General features: G+C 32.8%; 1 protein-coding gene and 1 pseudogene across 1 annotated transcript; one reads left to right on the top strand and one right to left on the bottom strand.

Moving 5' to 3' along the window:
- Positions 1 to 2655: 2655 nt before the first annotated feature.
- LOC126699332 (probable aquaporin TIP5-1) lies at positions 2656 to 4847 on the bottom strand. Its single transcript, XM_050397086.1, has 3 exons — positions 4597 to 4847; positions 3746 to 3996; positions 2656 to 3167 (listed from the first exon to the last, which is right to left on the bottom strand). The coding sequence occupies exons 1-3, from the start codon at positions 4787 to 4789 to the stop codon at positions 2784 to 2786; spliced, it is 828 nt and encodes a 275-aa protein (XP_050253043.1). The 5' UTR covers positions 4790 to 4847; the 3' UTR covers positions 2656 to 2783.
- A 4044-nt stretch (positions 4848 to 8891) lies between these two features.
- LOC126698288 (protein AGENET DOMAIN (AGD)-CONTAINING P1-like) lies at positions 8892 to 10913 on the top strand (annotated as a pseudogene).
- Positions 10914 to 19558: the final 8645 nt, after the last annotated feature.

Below are 19558 nucleotides of genomic sequence, written 5' to 3' on the forward strand. Positions count from 1 at the left end.
GATTAGTACCAAAAAGTGCACTAAGACCCATAAATAGTATCAAAAATAAGCTGAATAGTAAAATAAGCTGACTCTTTAATTTTTGCCAAACACGCACTTCATGAGTATAAAATTGTTGCTGCATATGAGTATGTGACATTATCTCAAAAATGATTTAAAGAAAAATGGACTTAACCTATATACATCGGTGATGAAAAATCTCCGGTAAAAAGTAAAGTATACGAAATCGAAGACAAAAAAGAGTGGGCCCATTAGAAGTAAGTACAATTTCATAAGATAAAAGCTAAAACCAAGCCACAAAAGTAATAAGTAGATACCATTTGATAAGATAAAAGCAAAAGTTTAAACAAGAATGAGAGAGATGTTATGGAAGAGGATCGTTGAGACTAAGGGTGTGCTTGGTTGGGGTAAAACAAGAAGGATGGAAAATAGGGTGGAAAATGATATTTTTCACTATTTGGTTGAGGAAAGAAAATAGGAGAGACAAAAAATAAGGGAGAAAGTTTTTCCTACTGGGCCCACTTTTTTTATCCTTCCAAATTGGGAGGAAAATGAAGAGAGAAAAGTAATGAGAAATGCATTTTACACAAATACCCTCACTTTATTACATTCATCTACGCCTCTCACGTTTCCACTATTATATAATAATGACATAATAGTCAGTTTATATAAACTACATTTTCCATCCTCTCCCTTTTCTCTCCAACCAAACAAAAAAGTTTTCCACTCTCCCACTTTTCCACCTCTCCAACCAAACACACATGAGGAAAAACCAAATCTTTTCTATCCTCCCACTTTTCCACTCCTCCAACCAAACGGACCCTAAGTATGAGAGCAATTGGGGGGAGTGGGGGGACTGGTGCTCAAAATCTGTCTCCTACCCTTATGGTCTTTACCTTTGGAAATCTATTAGACAGGAGTGGGAGACCTTTTTTGATTCACCCATTTTGAAGTGGGTTACAGCTTTAAATTAAAATTTTGGTATGACTTGTGGTGTGGGGACTCCCTTCTAAAGGAGGAGTTCCCAAAGATATTTTTAATCAGTTGTGATCAAGATTCTTCCATAGCAAGCTTATTGCAATTCAACAATGGGATGAAACATTGGGATCTTCATTTTTCCAGATTAGTACAAGATTGGGAGCTGGATTCCTTGGATAGGTTTATAGATTTAATTTACTCATCTTCTGTGTCTGGAAGGGGGGATGACAAGATGGGTTGGAAGCTTGATAAGAGTAGGGGTTTTGAGGAAGGAGGATATTACCGGATTTTATGTCCCTCTAATTTAGTTCTTTTCCCAGGAAAAATTATTTGGAGAACTAAGATCCCTCCTAGGGTGCCTTCTTCTCTTGGAGTGCAGCGTTGGGGAGAATATTGATGATAAATATAAATATATATATATATGTATTACAGTGCTGGTTTTGTTAATTACTTTCCTCAAAAACTATAGTTTGTGAGTTTAGAAGTAATATTCCTTTCAAAATAATGAAGAGCACTTCAAAAAATTCCTATATTTTGTGTACCTTAATCTATTACAAAATATTTATCTTTTATGGGCATCAATACGAGTTCAAAACTTGGTTTGTGAGATCAGCTAGTTGATTATGTTCTTTCTTTATTTCTTTCCTTTTTTTTTTCTTTCTTTTTTAATGGATCGGGTTTGGGTAATACCCGTACTCGTACCCGACCTGAAAAATTCAAGTATTTATCCAAACCCAACCGATAGTCTTTACCCATGACCATGAGATATGAATAAATATCAGAATGTTTCGAATCGGGTCAGATTGGGTACCCACATTGGATTTGACTATCCCCAAATATTATTGCTTAAGAACAAAATCAAATATCAAAGTTCAAAATGAGGTTTTTGAAATATAATGGATTAATTTTATATTTTAAGGACCAAAAATATATTTTAATTTCATCTAAAGTTAGAAAATTAGAAAACTAATTGAACGCAACAAAAGTCATAAAACTAGGAATTTAAAAAAAAAAAAATGAAAAATTAGTTGTGGTTCAAAGAGTCAAATCAATTATTTCCACTGGTCATGAATGAATATGAATATGAAGTAACAAAATTGATCATCAATGCAATTGATAACTTGCTAATATCATATTCCTATAAGAATGAAGATTCTCTTTCTTTTTGGGGCTATCTTATCCTTTTGGTATCCAATAGTTTCTGGTAGCTTATTTATTAAATGTGAGACAAAATGATAAAAGTTTGTCCTAATTGATGGGACGCACATGAAGATACATGTTATACAGCACACCAAAAAAAAAAAAAAAAAAAAAAAAAGCAATATGGAAGAAGAGAGAATCTAGCTACACAATATTCTTTACTTATTTGTGTTGCTCAAATTTAATCATAGAAGCATAAGATAAATAAGAAACATGTATATAACAATGCAACTATTCACGAGAAAAAGAATCATTTTTATTTGAAAATGATAAATTTTATGGTTCAAATTAAATATAACAAATATAGAGATGTAACTCGTGCCATGTTATATGAACGAGGACATGGAGAGAAATTTGTTCCTCAAAAGGATTAGTGGCACATAGAATCGTTAAAATGTTGAATTCACATTATTTGTGAAAAGTTCCAAGACGTATTGGATATAGAATATCTATATAGCTTCTCAACACTATAGAACAAAAAAGAAAATGCAGAGGCTAATGCAATTAATTAATAGTCATTCAGCAATTCAATTAATAAACACCTTAATCAAGTACAAATTAGCAGATAAAACAAACGAAAAGAAGCAAATGTATGAAGCATATAATTACACCCCAGTTCCCTCAGTGACGCCCCTAATAGAATCTGGAGCTTGAGAAGGGAACACCACATTGTCATAGAGAAGGCCTGCAACTGCTGCACCAATCAAGGGTCCAACCCAATAAACTGCTTGATTCTTGAAACTGCCTCCAGTGATAGCAGAACCAAAGGCACAAGCTGGGTTCATTGATCCACCAGAGAAGGGTCCTGATGCTAACACATTGGCTCCTGCTATGAAACCAATTGCTATAGGTCCAACCACTCCCATTGTACCACGCCTGGTATCCCCGGCTGCATAAACAGTGTACACTAGACCAAATGTCATGATACCTTCCATGATAGATGCTCCAAACCCAGTCATTTCTTCTGCAATAATGTAGGGTTGAACATGCTGCAAAACTCAAATGATTACAATGAACACTTTTCATTTATTGTCATATTTTGGTATGCTTAACAACATCGTTTCAAGTTTCAATCAGATCAACTTGCTAAATGAAAAACATTCGGACAAATTACACCAGTCTCCTTAAGGTTTCATGGAACAACACTCCTTTTGAGGCTTGTATAAATTACTAGGATATTTTTTTTAAGTAGAATATTTCTTTAGTAAAAGTCATACAATTAGAGGGTATGAACTTATGGAAATGTCATTCTTGAAACATTTGGGGATGTCATTTCATGAACTAAAGAAGTTTTGTTTGTTAAACTACCCAAATCATTTTCTAGTCTCAAAAAACTGTACATGCATGTTTTGTTTCTAAAAACACTCTTGTTGGTAGACTAGAATTCACAATGATTCCTATAATTAGAGGTAGAAAAATGGTCTAAAAGTGAAATTATAGTGTTTGATAAAGAGAATGAAAACGTGAAAACATCCTTAAAAAACCAAACATGCACAAACCAGGTAAGACAAATTAATTCACAAATTACACTAACAAAAGATATCACTAGCATGAATGTTTCTATTACCTGTCCAACAACAGCTACCTTTAAGACAAGGCTAGCAAAAACAGCAGCCAGCAACTGAGAAACCCAGTAAAACAGAGCGGTTGGGACACTAATGTGGCCTCCAACAGCCATTCCAAACGTGACGGCCGGATTCACATGCCCTCCTGAGATGTTCCAAGCAGAATAGACAGTAGCTGACAATGCAAGGGCATTGGCGATAGCAACCACCACCAGACTTGATGGGTCCGAGGCAACATTAGGATTCAATTTCCCTGCCACATTACAAAATCAAACAAGGGCACATGAATTTAAAAAGCAAATTCAGTCAAACAGCCACGTAAACATGTAATCCTTCATAGAAAAAAGCCTAATATTTCAAATTCCTCCTTTAAAGTTGCTGTAATTGTTTTCAAATTTCAACACTATATAGAATGAAAAATGGCCATTCATTCATAATCATATGCACGCTTTTAGTAATGCAGGCGCATTCATTTATTCTACGGCACACACTTCTAATAAGTACCATATTTACTTAACCTTAACCGCTCATCTATTATTATAAAATATATAAGATTAGGTACACATTTAACCCCCCCCCCCCCCTACCAAAAAAAAATTTGTAACATAGAATTCTCCATATCTTCAAGAATCAACATAACTTTTAAGTATGATGGCTTACACACTTACTACTCCATAGAGTCATTGACCAAAGTTCTAAGTAAATGACTCATATAACACAAAAGAAAGTGATTAATCACATGTATTATTCAAGTACATGAAAAGAGTAAGAATGAACTTTGAAACCCCATTTACGTAACACTAAATCTATAGCATATACACTAACAAAAAGTGTCAAATTTCAAAGGACTCACTCGCTGACATGGAAGATCCCACAACTGCAAACACATAGAAGAATGTGGAGAGGAACTCAGCAAGATAAGACCGAAACGAATTAGCAGTGACAGATTGCTGAAAACGCTCTCTTAGCATAGTTGGGGCCATATTGTTTAGACGCATTGAACAAGAATGAGAAATTGATTTCAGGGTGTGAGAGATTCGGTGCATAAATCAAAGAAAGTTTGTGACTTTTGTCACTGTGAGAGAGACTCGTTTTGATATCAAATGTTTTAGAGCGAATGGAATTTGTTGATATATATTGCACAGTTTTGAGACAGTTTTCAAATCACTCTCAAATATGCAACGTTTCAGGGAAAGTGGATTTTCAAGAATTAACCGCTAAGCCACGTGGCGGGGACTGGTTGGACCTTTTGAGTACGTGTGGTTTTTACAGTTGTTATCATATGCTTCGGAAATTGCAGAAACACCCTTTTTCCAGTGTGGGCCTGAGTTTAACCTGACCCACAAACTTACACTAGTTATTGGGCTAGATTCAAAGTGGCCTAAAAGATTGGGTTTGGTTCCACTAAAATTAAAAGCCGAAGCCCATTACATTCCCAATTTCCATTTTCTACTAATGTCTAATGACCTTCTCATATTCGTTCTCTCCACTGGCCCATGGATTTGAGGCCTTCAAATCCTAGCTGAATTTGGGTCAAATCTAAAATTATCCAAATAAAGAATTTAAATTTTAAACCCCAAATCCAAATTCATAACCCAAATTATGAAAATCCCAATTATAACTTTTTTTAATGAAAAAAAATTCCAATTATAAGTTTATAATATGTAATACATGCTTGTTGTGTTATATTGTAGAACTAGTCGCTAACCCGTGCGATGCACGGAATAGTTAAACAAAATTTATACACATTCACCTTTATTGGTACAATCATTTGAAAACAATTCTAACTAATACCCAAATGTAAGAGACACATTGACTTACTATTTAAAGTAGCCTTCTGAAAAATTTACACATATTGTGCAACTGAGCCTTAAAATTTAATTCCTGAACACCGCAACTCCATAAAATTCATACTAATAATAATATTTTATGATTGCACAGACTATTTTTTTAGAGTGGTTGATCTCAAACGTGTAACCATTTTGTCCTATTCCTACCATCTAAGAACATATCCTCTCTTATAAGTTGATGATGCCAAGTTTTAACATATCCTCTCCTTTTTTTTTTCCCCAAAGAAATAAAAGGACTTTAAAGACATGTCCAATTTGTTAAAATGCAAGTGCTTCAAGCCATAGAAAAATTTAATGAAAATTGCAACTCCATGAATTGAATTTGCAAATGGTATTAACTATTGGCTATTAATGCGATTATTAAGCCGTACCACATTGAACATGTTTCTCTATCAAAATATATAAACAAACTAACCTTACAAAAACTGAACTTTATAAGCTAAAATCTATACCGTGAGTTGTAGATCTTGAATGCTATACTGTGCATTTAGGGCTTCCTACATCTGGAGAGAGAGAGTTTGCAGAAACCAAAGAAAATCTCTCTATAGCTTAAGAAACACAATATACTAAAATCAAAGAGAGAAAACTTTCGGAGGACAAAATATTATAGATAATTTAAAAGAATTTTGGTTTAATTCCTAAACACCGCAACTCTATAAAATTCATACTAATAATAATATTTTATGATAGCGCAGTTAGAATTTTGGTTTAATTCTTGAACACTAAATTGGAAATTGATTATATGAGTATTCAATGGTGAACAAAGTACTATGTATTAATTAATATATAAACAAAACTAACCTTATAAAAGCTGAACTTTATAAGCTAAAATCTATACCGTGCATTGTAAGTCTTGAATGCTATACCGTGCGTTTAGGGCTTCCTACGTCTGGAGAGAAAGAGTGTGCAGAAACCGTGGCTTTATATTTCTTAACTTGAGAGGGGTAAAGTTGCTAGGGTTTTGAGGAGTTATAATATTTTTATTTTGAGAGTTTGCAGAAACCGTGGCTTTATATTTCTTAACTTAAGAGAGGGGTAAGGTTGCTAGGGTTTTGAGGAGTTATAATGTTTTTGTTTTTATTTTTTATTTTTTAAATATTGTGCTGACGTGGAAAATTGTGGTGCCTGCAAAGGCTTTTTATTTTTTATTTTTTAAATATTGTGCTGATGTGGAAAATTATGGTGCCTTAACTTGAGAGAGGGGTAAGGTTGCTAGGGTTTTGAGGAGTTATAATGTTTTTGTTTTTATTTTTTATTTTTTAAATATTGTGCTGACGTGGAAAATTGTGGTGCCTGCAAAGGCTTTTTATTTTTTATTTTTTAAATATTGTGCTGACGTGGAAAATTATGGTGCCTGCAAAGGCTTCGGTTTTATATATATATATATATATATATATATATATATATATAGATTATGAACGATTCGTGAAGGACATGGGCCCCTCCTAAAATAAATATCCGGCCCCCTAAAATTATTCCCATACTTTTTTAATTTCTTTTAGTCCAATAGACATCTTTCCAGCAAAAAATGGTCCAATAGACATCTGTTATTGTACTCAATTAAAGCAAAAATTGGCCCAAAACAAAACTTTATACTTCATTCCCAATATCAAGAAACCTAGGTTATTAATTTTTGTTTCTCCTCTAAAGCACTGCCAGCCCAGCCAGCCCCAAATCCCGGCTCAAACAAAACAAAACCTTCATCAGTCTCATCTCTCATGCCTCCTCTGCTCCTTACTGTCCGAAAAAACAAAGAAAAAAAAAATTGACCTTTTTTTTTTTTTTTTACACGGTTGTGACGCCGCAACCACCACTGGCCCAATGCCAAGCCTTCATTGCCTCTATCTTAAGCCCTTGCCTCAAGGTATCTCATTCTCATCTCAATTGTCTTTCTCTTTTTCTCTAGAACTAAACTTAATACTGAATAACTAAATAGGAATATGTGTAAGTAATATCCCTTTGTCAGCAATGTATGCTTATTTGACTTTGTCTTTTTACGTTTATTGTTATTGTATTTCTTTATACTTAACCCACTGATTCTGTGACTTTTTTTTGGTGTTGTTTGTCTCTTTAAAAAGTGAAAAAATGCAGGGAAAATGAGGTTTTAAAAAGATATACATAACAATTAAAAGCTAAAAGTTAACATTGATCCTAAACAAGCTCTTAATTAGTATATCGCTACTACAAATCGGCTCCTCCAAAAAATAATTCCTGACTACACCCTTGTCCATAATAAGGGAGAAAGGAGAGAAAATAAAATGCATAACTTGGTTAGCAGATTTATAATACTCCTTCCGTCCCACTCTTTTTGTCCTCTATTCCATTTTAAGATATCCCAAAATATTGTCTTGTTTCTAAAAGTAAAAGTCATTAATTTACTAATGTTCCTATTATACCCCTATTAATTTACTAATTCAATTTTTTGATAAATTTTTTTAAGGGTAGTTTTGGAAACTTATACATTTTTAAAAAGTAGACAAGACAACAAATGATATTCCCTTAAAAAGTTTGACTTTTCAAACAGGATAAAAAAAAGTGGGACAGAGGGAGTATAATATTACCAATTGAATCTTTCCTAATTTTTGAGTTTCTTAATTCTCAAATCTTCTTTTGTCCCTTTTTAGAAATAGAATGGTGTTCTGGTTTAGTGGTTTGAGTTGTAAAAGTCATATTTGGATCATCCTTACATGTTTGGAACTGTGTTTTTTACATTTTTGGTTTGGGAAAAATAGAAACCAAAAAGAATCCTAAGTTGATAAATTTTAAACTGTTTATCATTCACGGAAAACTAAAGGTGGGGAATATTGCTTAGACAAATCAAAGTGAGCGGCATTTAAATATTTTATAACAAAAATACAAATGTCTAGAGTTTAGTTGAATTACAAAAAACTAATATTAAAATTTTTTTTTAACACAAGAAAAGTATAGTATGGGAAGTTGCTATTGACAACTAGTATACAACAATTGAAAACTCTAGTGGTCATATGCTATATCCTCAAATTAAATAACTTGGAGTTGCTATGTCTATATGAACAATTGACACGTTGGTGTGTAAGCATGCAAATACCAAAATTTCTTGCAGCCTACGTAAAAATTCTTGGCCACAAAATCTCTCTCCTAATTCCTATACCGACTCGAAGTTGAAGTCCTAAGCTCAATAGGATTACAAACTGACCCAATTTTTTCTTCTAATATATAAACCCCGGTTCAGTCTAGTACAGTCCCATCACTAGCATTATTCAATTTAATTACTCTATTCCAAAATCCTATTCTCTCTCGGTGTCTTTTGCATTCAACAATGGAGTTCTCTAGGGGTGACAAAGTGGAAGTTTGTAGCAAGCAAGAAGGCTTTGTGGGTTCCTACTATGCAGCAACAGTGATTAAGAATTATGAGAATGAATACGCAGTGCAGTACAAGAACTTGGTGGCTGAAGATGATCAATCTCGCCCACTCATTGAAACAGTTGGTGAAAATGAACACTACAACAAAAAATGTTTATTACAACAAAAAAATTTGTTGCAATAACATCAAAGTCATTGCAATAATTTATGTGAAGTGTTGCAATAAAATTTGAGGTAATAAGTTTGTGCTACAAAAAAACTTTGTTGCAATAAATTTTAAATATTTTAATGAAAATTTTGATGTAATAAAATATTTTCTATTCCAATAAACAATTTATTACTTCAAATATCTTGTAGCAATAGGCTATTATTTCATGAATTTTATTACAATAGATTGTAAAGAATTGACAAAAATAATTTGGGTTCAAATTATTGCAACGGTATATTTATTGTAATAGTTAAATTTTTCATTTTTTTTTTCTTACAATAGATTGTAAAATAATTGGAATTAGATCATTGTAATAATATATTCATTGCAGTTTCATGTTTGTCATTGCAATAGATTGTAAAATAATTGATATTTTAGTTATTACAATGTTAAATTTGTTGCAATAAGCTATCTCTTTGAAATTTTGATCTAATCTAATATATCGCAAAATATATAATTGGTATCAAGTTATTACAATGGTTTCTTCAATTTAAGTTATTAAAAAAAATTGATTTCTTCAATTTAAGTTGTAGGGACACGATTTGCAACGACCCAACATGATACTAGGTTCGCTCGTAAATAGGCCCAAACAATATGATTTGTAGAGCGTGGGTGTAAAGAACTAGGTTAACTTTTGTATAATAAAAAGACTCACCCTCACGTATATTGAAGGCCCAAAGCTAGCACAACGATCGTTTTCTTTGGTAATTAATACAGTTCTTTTTCTCTTTTCGTTCTTCTTCTTTTTGCTAGGTTTTCTTCCTCTCTTCTTTTTTTGTTCCGATCCCCCCTTTTTTTGCATGTTCTTCTTTCAATTTATATACCACCCTTTGCCTTCCATCCTCACCACACACGTGTAGGTTGGGTTCAGAAGATTTATTTCTGTCCCATCTAGCACCTCCTGGAACTTCCAATGGGCAGCTGTAAAGCTGCCTCCTTACTGTTCAGGTATCACCTCCACATTAATGCGGCCAGAGAGTTGGTTGAGAGGTCATTAATGCGGAGGCAGCTGTGGTTATAGATATTTGTTTGTCTTTTCCCTTTTTCCCTTGGTCTGTTATCATATCTGCATTGGTGACATAATTCTGAGGCCCGGTTGCAACAAGACCGCGCCCTGTTCATCCTCGGACGCATACTGCCGAGGAGTATGGCGTCCTCGGACGAATACAGAACTTTACCCTCGTGATATTGACTACTACCCCCTTCAGTAATTACCTTATGACCTGACTTGGCCTCCTCGGACGGATATGAATCCTCGGATGGGCCACAGGCCCAACAATCCTGACCTTAATGGGCCTATTGATCGAATGGCCCCCACATAAGTTATTGCAAAAAAATTTCTAAATTCAATTTAGTATTAAAATCTCTATTGCAATTGAAAATTATAAATTATTACAACTAATTATTATTAATGTAATAATATACTATTTTTAAGTTACTATTGCAACGAATTTTAATTTTTAGATGTGATATTATATCTAATACCACTATACTAATTTTGTTGTATTAACACTTGATGTAATAGACTTATTTTGGTGTAGTGGAACTGAGGCCAAGGCCACCTAAAGTTTTGGCAATTGGGTTTCATGCACTTGATGTGGTGGATGCGTTTGATAATGATGGTTGGTGGGAGGGCAAGATTTCTGGGAGGAAAGGGTCCGATAGTTACTATGTTCTCTTTTATGCTTAGGGGTTGAGATTTCTTATCCAACCTCTCGTTTGAGGCCTCATCTTGAATGGGTCAATGGCAAGTGGGTTTCTTCAAAGTAAAGGGTGTAATGAAAAACATTGTTTTGGATCTTTGTAATTTGTTTTTCATTAGTAGTAGTTTTTTTAATTTTCTGTGGAGTTTCTTTAGGTGAATGAAAGTATTTAATTGCTTGAGATAATCTTGCTATGTTTAATTAAGTCTGGTTTCTTTTCAATCTTTCTTGATAATTTGTAATTCTCTTGCTTTAATATCTATGGTTCTCTCTTTTTTTATTCGAGTTTTGCTTAATTTCTTGTGATCTTGAATAGTCTTTTCTTTTTTTATGATATATATACTCTTGAATTGTCTTGATATATTAACAATGACAATGTATATAGTGTCTTGTTAAAGATGAAGGGAAACAAAACACCAAAAACTAAAGAAACTTATTCCTTTCCATAAAAGAAACTTAAGAAAATTAAAATAGACTTTGATCACAGATTTAGGAGCATTTTTTAAGTAGTAATAATAATAATAATAATAATAATAATTGGCACCTCCTCATGTACAAAGTGTTTGAGGGTCTAGGGGGGAAAGGGTTTGAGTTGCGAGGTTAGCAACATGTTGTAATTATCTCTAAAATAATAATAATAATAATAATAATACTTTTTTGGAGAAGACCAAATAATGCAAAAAATGCAAGATTTCTTTGAGTTGGGTTAATACTTAATAGGCTTATTAATGATCCTGTTCATGTGCTCTATAATTGAGCATTTAAGAGTTTAGCAAAAATCACTACACGCCCTTGGTGTAATGGTCAATTCATAAGTATAAGTGCTTATGGGGTATGGAAGACAAGGGTTAGGGTTCAAGTCTCCATAAAATAAGAGTTCAGCCAAAAAAAAAAAGAAAAAAGAAGAGCATTTAAAAGGGAAATTTGAAGAACATTATCTTTACACTTGTCCCCTAACTCAAGACTCTTTAAGAAGGATTATGCCTTTATTTTGTAATTATGGTCTAATGAAGCTTTGTCTTCGTTGGGATCATTCACGTGCCTTGTCATGTGTAGTGTGACTAGTGTCTCTATGGGATTAACTCTTAAACTTGGGTTCAAGATGGAGAGTGAAGAACATAATTCAACATAGTGATGAAGGTTAGTGACATGTCTTAAAATTTGTACAAATAAAATGATCGAACTCACTAACAAAAGGATAAAAATGTTGATTATTAACTATGATTCACATTAATAAATCATAAAAAAGGGGGTAAGTTTGAGGTGATGTGATGAGAGAGAGAGAGAGAAAACTTATATTGACATCTGTTATACTTGTAATCTCTTTGATACACTACAACAAAATGTAGTTTTAGTGAGGAAAATTTTTTCCTCACAAAAAAGTACTATATAGCGACGAAATTTATATTTCATCGCTATTTATAAAAAAATTAGTAATATTTACCGACGAAAATTAGATTTCATCGCTATATGTTGTGTTGAACTTAGGCACCAAGCGAAAAATGTTAGTGCGAAACTAAATTCAGCTACAAGGACGAAATTTTTCGTCGCTAAAAGATTAAGTTTTTTGCGACAAAAATTTTTTCGTCCCTAAAGGTATTAGTGAGAACACTATTAGTGATGAAAACTATTTTGTCACTGAATATAACATATAGTGACAAAAATAAGTCGTCACTAAAAATAAAAAAACATAAATATCAGTACATTATCAGCGACGAATCCAAGTTTGTCGCTAAAGGTAGCCAATAACGATGAATCCGAGTTCCTCACTAAAAGTTTTATACTAATATGAACTCAGCGCCAAGCGAAAAATGTTGGTGCCAAACCAAATTCAACTACAGCGACGAACCGTTTCGTCGCTAAAAGTTTAAGTTGTTTGCGACGAAAACTTTCGTCGCTAAAGGTGTTAGTGAGAACACTATTAGTGACAAAAAATATTCCGTCGCTGAATATAACATGTAGTGACGAAAATAAGTCATCGCTAAAAATAAAAACATAAATATCAATACATTATCAACGACAAATCCAAGTTCGTCGCTAAAGGTAGCTAATAGCGACGAATCCGAGTTCCTCACTAAAAGTTTTATACTAATATGAGCTTCAGCCAATTTTTTTTTTTTTTTTTTTTGGTTTCGCTTTTCTCTTTTTCTAGTTTTTTTCTCTCTTTCCCTCACTCTCTCCCTCACAGCCCATCCGCGTATCGCTGATTCGGCTTGCCATCACCGCCGAATTGGCTCGCCGTCGTCGCCAAATCGGTTCGCCATCTTATTTGCTTGCTTGTCGTTGCTTTTGCTTGCCGTCGTCGCTTTTGCTTTCGTCGCTTTTTCTTTCGTCGCTTTTGCTATCGTCGCTTTTGCTTGGGTCGCTTTTGCCGTCGTCACTTTTGCTTGCTCGTTGTCGTTGCTTTTGCTTGATCGTCGTTGCCGATCAAACCCCAGCTACGTTTCGGCTCCCACCCACACCAACACTTCGGCTTCCCTTCGCCGATTCAGCTCCCACGGCCCTTTGGCTTCCACCCACACCGACTGTTCGCCTTCCCTTTGCCGGTTCAAACCCTAGCGACCCTTCGGCTTCCACTTCCAACCGGCGACCCTTCACCTTCCCTTCACCAATTCAACCTTCTTCTTCTTTTTTCTTTTTTTCTAACTACTCCAAGTAAGAGACTCCTGAAATTATATTTATTTATTGCTTTTCTTTTTTGGTTTCTGAGCTAATCAATATTCCACGTTTTGCAGCAAATTTGGGATTCCTTTTTTGGTTCAAGATGTTAGGATGTTTGGGGAATCCTCATTTTGTACAGAGAAAAGTTAAGGCTTGTTGATAGGTAAAACTTACCCTTTAATTGTGAGAAGATTCTGGCACTATTTTCTTTTTATTACTATAAGTACTTGGAAAATGTAAATTTCGAAATTTTTGGTGTTTTTAGCTGGTGGGTATTGCTTTTTCAGTGATTTTAGTTAAAAATAAACGTGGTTTTTTTTTTAGTATTATGTTTTTGTATAATATAGTTGATTGTGAGTGAAGTAAGGGACTTGATTGGTTTTGTGAGTTGCTTGATCTGGTGGGTCTTCTGAGAATCTTGCAAATTGGGGTTTTTTCTACTCAAGGGTTTTGTAGATGAAATCCCTAAAAATAAAGGGTCTGTGTGGATTTTTTGGAATTTTATATACTATGCATCTACAAGCTCTCATTCACATTCCAAATTTGCTTGCTCTATAATGAGCAATTTTTTTTTAAAAAAAAAAAACTTTATTGTACTATGATATGTTGTAGTTGAGCTGTATGTCTTGTAATTTAGGAAACTAAATGAACAATGGACAATTGTTTGGTATATTATCTTGTAAAAGGCTTTCATATTAACCAAATAGAGGGCTAGGCAATAGATTTGCTTGTGTGTGCCTCTTTGGTTAGGTTCTTTTTTATTATGTGGATGCTTGTGATTTGTATTATAATTATGGTGATGTTGTGTTCAGTTTTCATACTTTATTATGTGCAAACATTTCTCTTGGTTGGTGGCACAACTAGTACCATTAACATCCTCTGTAACATGTCCCATTTTTAAATATTTCTTGGCTACTTTTCTGGGTTTTTGAATTCACTGATTTTTTTAATTGGCTTTTCATCAATTTTTATCTCTCCACATCCTCACAACATCTTTATAGCTGGTGGTATTGCAATTGATGTTGAAGTAGGGCCTTTTATTTTTTATTTTTTAATTCAACACTTACAGCATGGGCCTATATAAGTAGAAATGTTGGGCATTCCTTGTAATAATTAATAGTTTAATTCCATGTTGATACCCATGTATTCCTTATAGTCATCAACTAAGCCCCTAACTCTTCTTCATTAATTTTCACTGGTATAATTTTTTCTTTTTTATTGTTTCTGGTAGTTGTATCATTTCCAAGACTGAAGGACTTATAAATTTAAGTTTTCTTTTGCAGGCTAAATACACATTATTTGCAATAACTTTGGATTTTTTTTTTCTTTTCTGAAAGTTGTAAGCTTAGCTTGAGCAAAGTAAGTAAATTCTAGTTAAAAACTTATAAAATTTTATACTTGTGATGTTGGAAATTGGATTTGTAGTGGTCTGTTGTGTTGGAGTAAGCTGGTGGCTTGCATGGTGTTATAAGGTGGTTTAAATACATATTAGGAGTGTTTTACATTCTTTTGAATTATGATTGGGTATTGTTGATTAGATATGATGAATAGTAGATTTCAATACTTGTAAGCATTATAGTTGTGATGTTTGTGTTTAGTTTTCTTGTGGATTGTTTGTTTGAATGAGTATTGTTGATTAGATGTGATGAATAGTATTTTATTTGATTTAAATACTTGTAAAACTCTATATTTGTGATGTTGGAAATTGGTTTTATGGTGGGTTGTTGTGTTGGAGTAAGCGGGTGGCTTGTATGGTGTTATAAGGTGGCTTAAATTCATATTGGGAGTGTTTTTCATTCTTTTGAATTATGATTGGGTATTGTTGATTAGATGTGATAAATAGTAGAGTTCAATATTTGTAAGTATTATAGTTGTGATGTTTGTATTTGGTTTTCTTGTGGATTGTTGGTTTGAATGAGTATTGTTGATTAGATATGATGAATAATATTTTATTTGATTTAAATACTTGTAAAACTCTATACTTGTGATGTTGGAAATTGGTTATTTGGTGGGTTGTTGTGTTGGAGCAAGCAGGTGGCTTGCATGATGTTATAAGGTAGTTTAAATTCATATTGGGAGTGTTTTTCATTTCTTACAAATTTGAATGAATATTATTGATTAGATGTGATGAATAGTATTTTATTTGATTTAAATACTTGTAAAACTCTATATTTGTGATGTTGGAAATTCGTTTTGTGGTGGGTTGTTGTGTTGGAGCAAGTGGGTGGCTTGCATGATGTTATAAGGTCGTTTAAATTCATATTGGGAGTGTTTTTCATTTCTTGCAAATGTGAATGAGTATTGTGGACGACTTACACGCTCGCGAGGTGAGGCATCTATCCCGGTGGTCCAATCTACGGTTCAATCTATGGAAACACCTCCTGAAGTAAATCCTCTCGCCTAAATTCTTCTAGTGCGGAGGCTAACGACACATTAACTAGCACGACTGGTAATTACATAGAACATACTTAATTAAAACTGCACCCTGTCTTTACTATTGATATTATACTTAATGTACATGAAATGTATAATTTTTTAACAATGATAATGTTTAAATAGGATCTACTAGCAAAAATATCCATGGAACAACACGTGATATAGCAATACGGGCACTTGTTGAAAAAAGTGGTAAGCTGCCAGTACGTATAGCTATAGAGTATGATGCTCCTATTGGGAAGAATGCGTGCAAGCTTGTCAATCAAATTGGCATACAAGTGCGAAGTAATTTGTCCAGTTACAACGTGAAAAATTGGAAAAGTGTTGATGCTGCTGCTAGAAATGTGGTGCTTCAAAATATCGCAGTAAATTTACATTGATAACGTCTAACTCGTCTTTGTTGTCACTAAGCATATTAAATACATATAATAATATTTTTATAATACATATATACTTCATTTTACAGGATCAATTTGAGCTAGAAGGAGACTCCAACTTGGTGACGAAAATAATAAATACAAAATGTGGAAAATTATTGATTCAGACTTATAAAAAACTCGTACAATCTCATTGTGGTGACTATGCAAGAAGAAGCCACCCGCCAAAGAATGCCACACTTGAGCAGTGGACTAGACTCGTTGATGGGAAATGGACCAATAAGGACTGGCAGGTAAATTATTTATGCGTATATAATTATTATCCAATATTTATTATAATATGTTGTCAAATGATTAGATTAATACTTAGATGAAGTAAACGTATATTGTTTTATTCATGATCTAATAAATATCTTGAATGTTCTTTATTAGGAAAAATCAAGAAATAACTCTGAAAATAGGAACAAAACTTCAGGCAAACATAGATGCGAGACAAAGGCACTTGCTGTTAGGGTTAATGAGGAGATGCGTGTTTTTTCATTTTCTTAAACCTTAGTATATTACATGTTGTGATTAATTAACTATATCTATCTAACACTCAAATGTTAATTAATTAGACAAATAATAATGACGGTCAAGTTCCTGAATTGGAAAAAATCTACAAAGATGTTCATTTCAATCCAAATACAAATAAGTGGATACACCATGAGGATGAAGCAACATATGTATGTGTATCATTCCATCCCTATCATGTTATAAAGCTATAACATATGTAGTATTAATATTGTTATTGTTTGTTTTTTTCTCTTTCGAATGGTAGGAAACTATTCTCAAAGTGCAAGAGGATCATTGTCAAGATCCTAATGCAATTTTCCTTACACAAGAGGAGATCTCAAACTTGGTTTTTAAGAAGAAGTCTGGTATTCTAAAAGGACTTGGTATGAGACCTTCCTCTTCTCTTGTAACCACTGCCTCATCTAGTTCCTCGGTGGAGCATATCCATCGGTTAGAAAATGAGATAATTGAGCTCAAAGAGACAAGAGTTAGGGATGAAGAGGAGCGAGCTAGGGAGCAAGAGGCACGAGCTAAGCAAGATGAGATTCAAAAAAATATTCTTAATTTTTTGAGGAGCAAGGGTTATGATGACGCTCTTACCTATAGGGGTGATTCATTTTCAAGTTAAAATACTTATTGGTTAGTACTTTATATTTAAGTTAAAACACTTTATTTTTTATGTATTATTTGAAACTAATTGTATTATATTAAATTTGAAAATTTATATTTGCTTTCTACAACCTATACTTTAGGAGTTGTGATTTTAATTCATTGGTGTGGCTACTCTTAATGCATTGTTAAAAATATTTCTTATAACATAGTTAATGTTTTTACTTTACGATTTTAATGTAGTAGTGTTTTTATATTTGTGCAGATTTCTTATTGGTGGCTTTAGGGGATTTACTTTTGGCGTTACTTGAAGACATATGAGGACATCTTCTGTTGGTTCTAATTATATTATACTACACTTTTTGTATTGTTATAAAACATCTTGAGTTATTGTATATGTTACAAACAATTATTGTATGAAAGGAGTTTGAATTGGATACTTGTTTTATTTTTTACTTGTGGAATGTATGGATCAATTTTTTATAAATGTGTTGTTGAAATAAATGTGTTAATCAAATGTGAGGTTTTAATAATGTAATGACAGGTTACAGGTTAATATCAAAGCCATGAAAATAATAAAAACAGAAAATAAGTTTTAGCGACAAATTTTTTCATCACAAATATAGCAACAAATAATTGTTTTAGTGACAAAATATTTCGTCGCTAAATGTAGTAGAATTTCGTAACAGCTGGTTTTAGTGACGAAAATTTTCGTCGCTATATGTGCCTGAATTTTCCTAAAAATAGTTTTAATGACGAATTTTTTTGTCACTATATGTACCCAAAAATAGTTTTAGTGACGAAATTATTCGTCACTAAATATGATTTAATAAACTGAAATAGTTTTAGTGACGAAATATTTTCATCGCTGAATACTGTTTTTAGTGAGCAAAATATTTAGCGACGAAACGTTTTCGTCGCTAAAAGTTTTTCTTTTTAAAATCAAATCGGACTTTTAGTGATGAAAATTTTCGTTGCTAGGATTTTTAGCGACGAAACGAGAAAACTGAACTTTTAGTGACGAAATTATTCGTCACTGAAAATACATTTTGTTGTAGTGGTAGGTGAAATATTGAATTAGTGTCTCTCATGAGTTTGATCTACCATCTTGTTATAGTGGTTCAAAGAAACATGAAAAATCATCTTTCAAGAAGTAAGGGTTGACTTCTGTGTAAGATTTTTTAGGGAATCATGACCTTGAGTAATGGGTTTTATGGAAGATTGAAACAATATGGTTTTATGCCAATTAGGGTAAATTGCCCAAATCCTACCTAATTTTTTTTTTTTTTTTGGAACTCTGTTTTTTTACATTTTTTGGTTTGGGAAAAATAATCCAATTTTGATAAATTTTCTTATCCTTCACGCAAAACTAAAGGGGGAATACTACTGCACTAGCCATGGCAAAGTTTGCCTTTATAAATGCACCCACCCTCCACTTTCAACACTGATGATTGAACCCCTTAACAATACTGCTATAGACAAATTAAAGTGAGAGGCACTTAAATATTTGGCTAAAATGTAAAACCCACTTTCTAAGTTTCTTTAGAATTCATTTCAATCCTGTAATCTTGCTTTTGTTCATTTTAGTCCTCTAAGTTTCAAATTTATTCAATTAAGGACTTTCCATAAATTTTTGAAAAAAAAATCTGGAAAAAGTTTTCAATCATTAATAGATTTTTTTAATTTAAAAAACTTGAAGAAAAAAAATTAAAAAATTGGAAAATTAACCACAGCATATAACAAAATTTGATGAAAAAACCTTAATTGAATAAATTTGAAAGTTAAAAGATTGAAATAAACAAAAGAACAGTTAAAAAGACTGAAATGTATTTTGGTGAAACATAAAAGGCAAGTTTTGCATTTTAGCGTAAATATTTTATAACAAAAATACAAATGTTTAGAGTTTAGTTGAATTATAAAAGGCTAACAATAAATTTTCTAACACAAGAAAAGTATATTTACAAAGTTGCTATTGACAACTCAGAGTACATATACAACAATAGAAAACTCGAGTGGTCATATATATATTTTTTTTCTTAATTAGTAAAAGATAGAAATTTGCTATGTCTATATG

The sequence above is a fragment of the Quercus robur genome, chromosome 9 (genome assembly GCF_932294415.1).
Source record: "Quercus robur chromosome 9, dhQueRobu3.1, whole genome shotgun sequence".
Lineage (NCBI taxonomy): Eukaryota > Viridiplantae > Streptophyta > Magnoliopsida > Fagales > Fagaceae > Quercus > Quercus robur.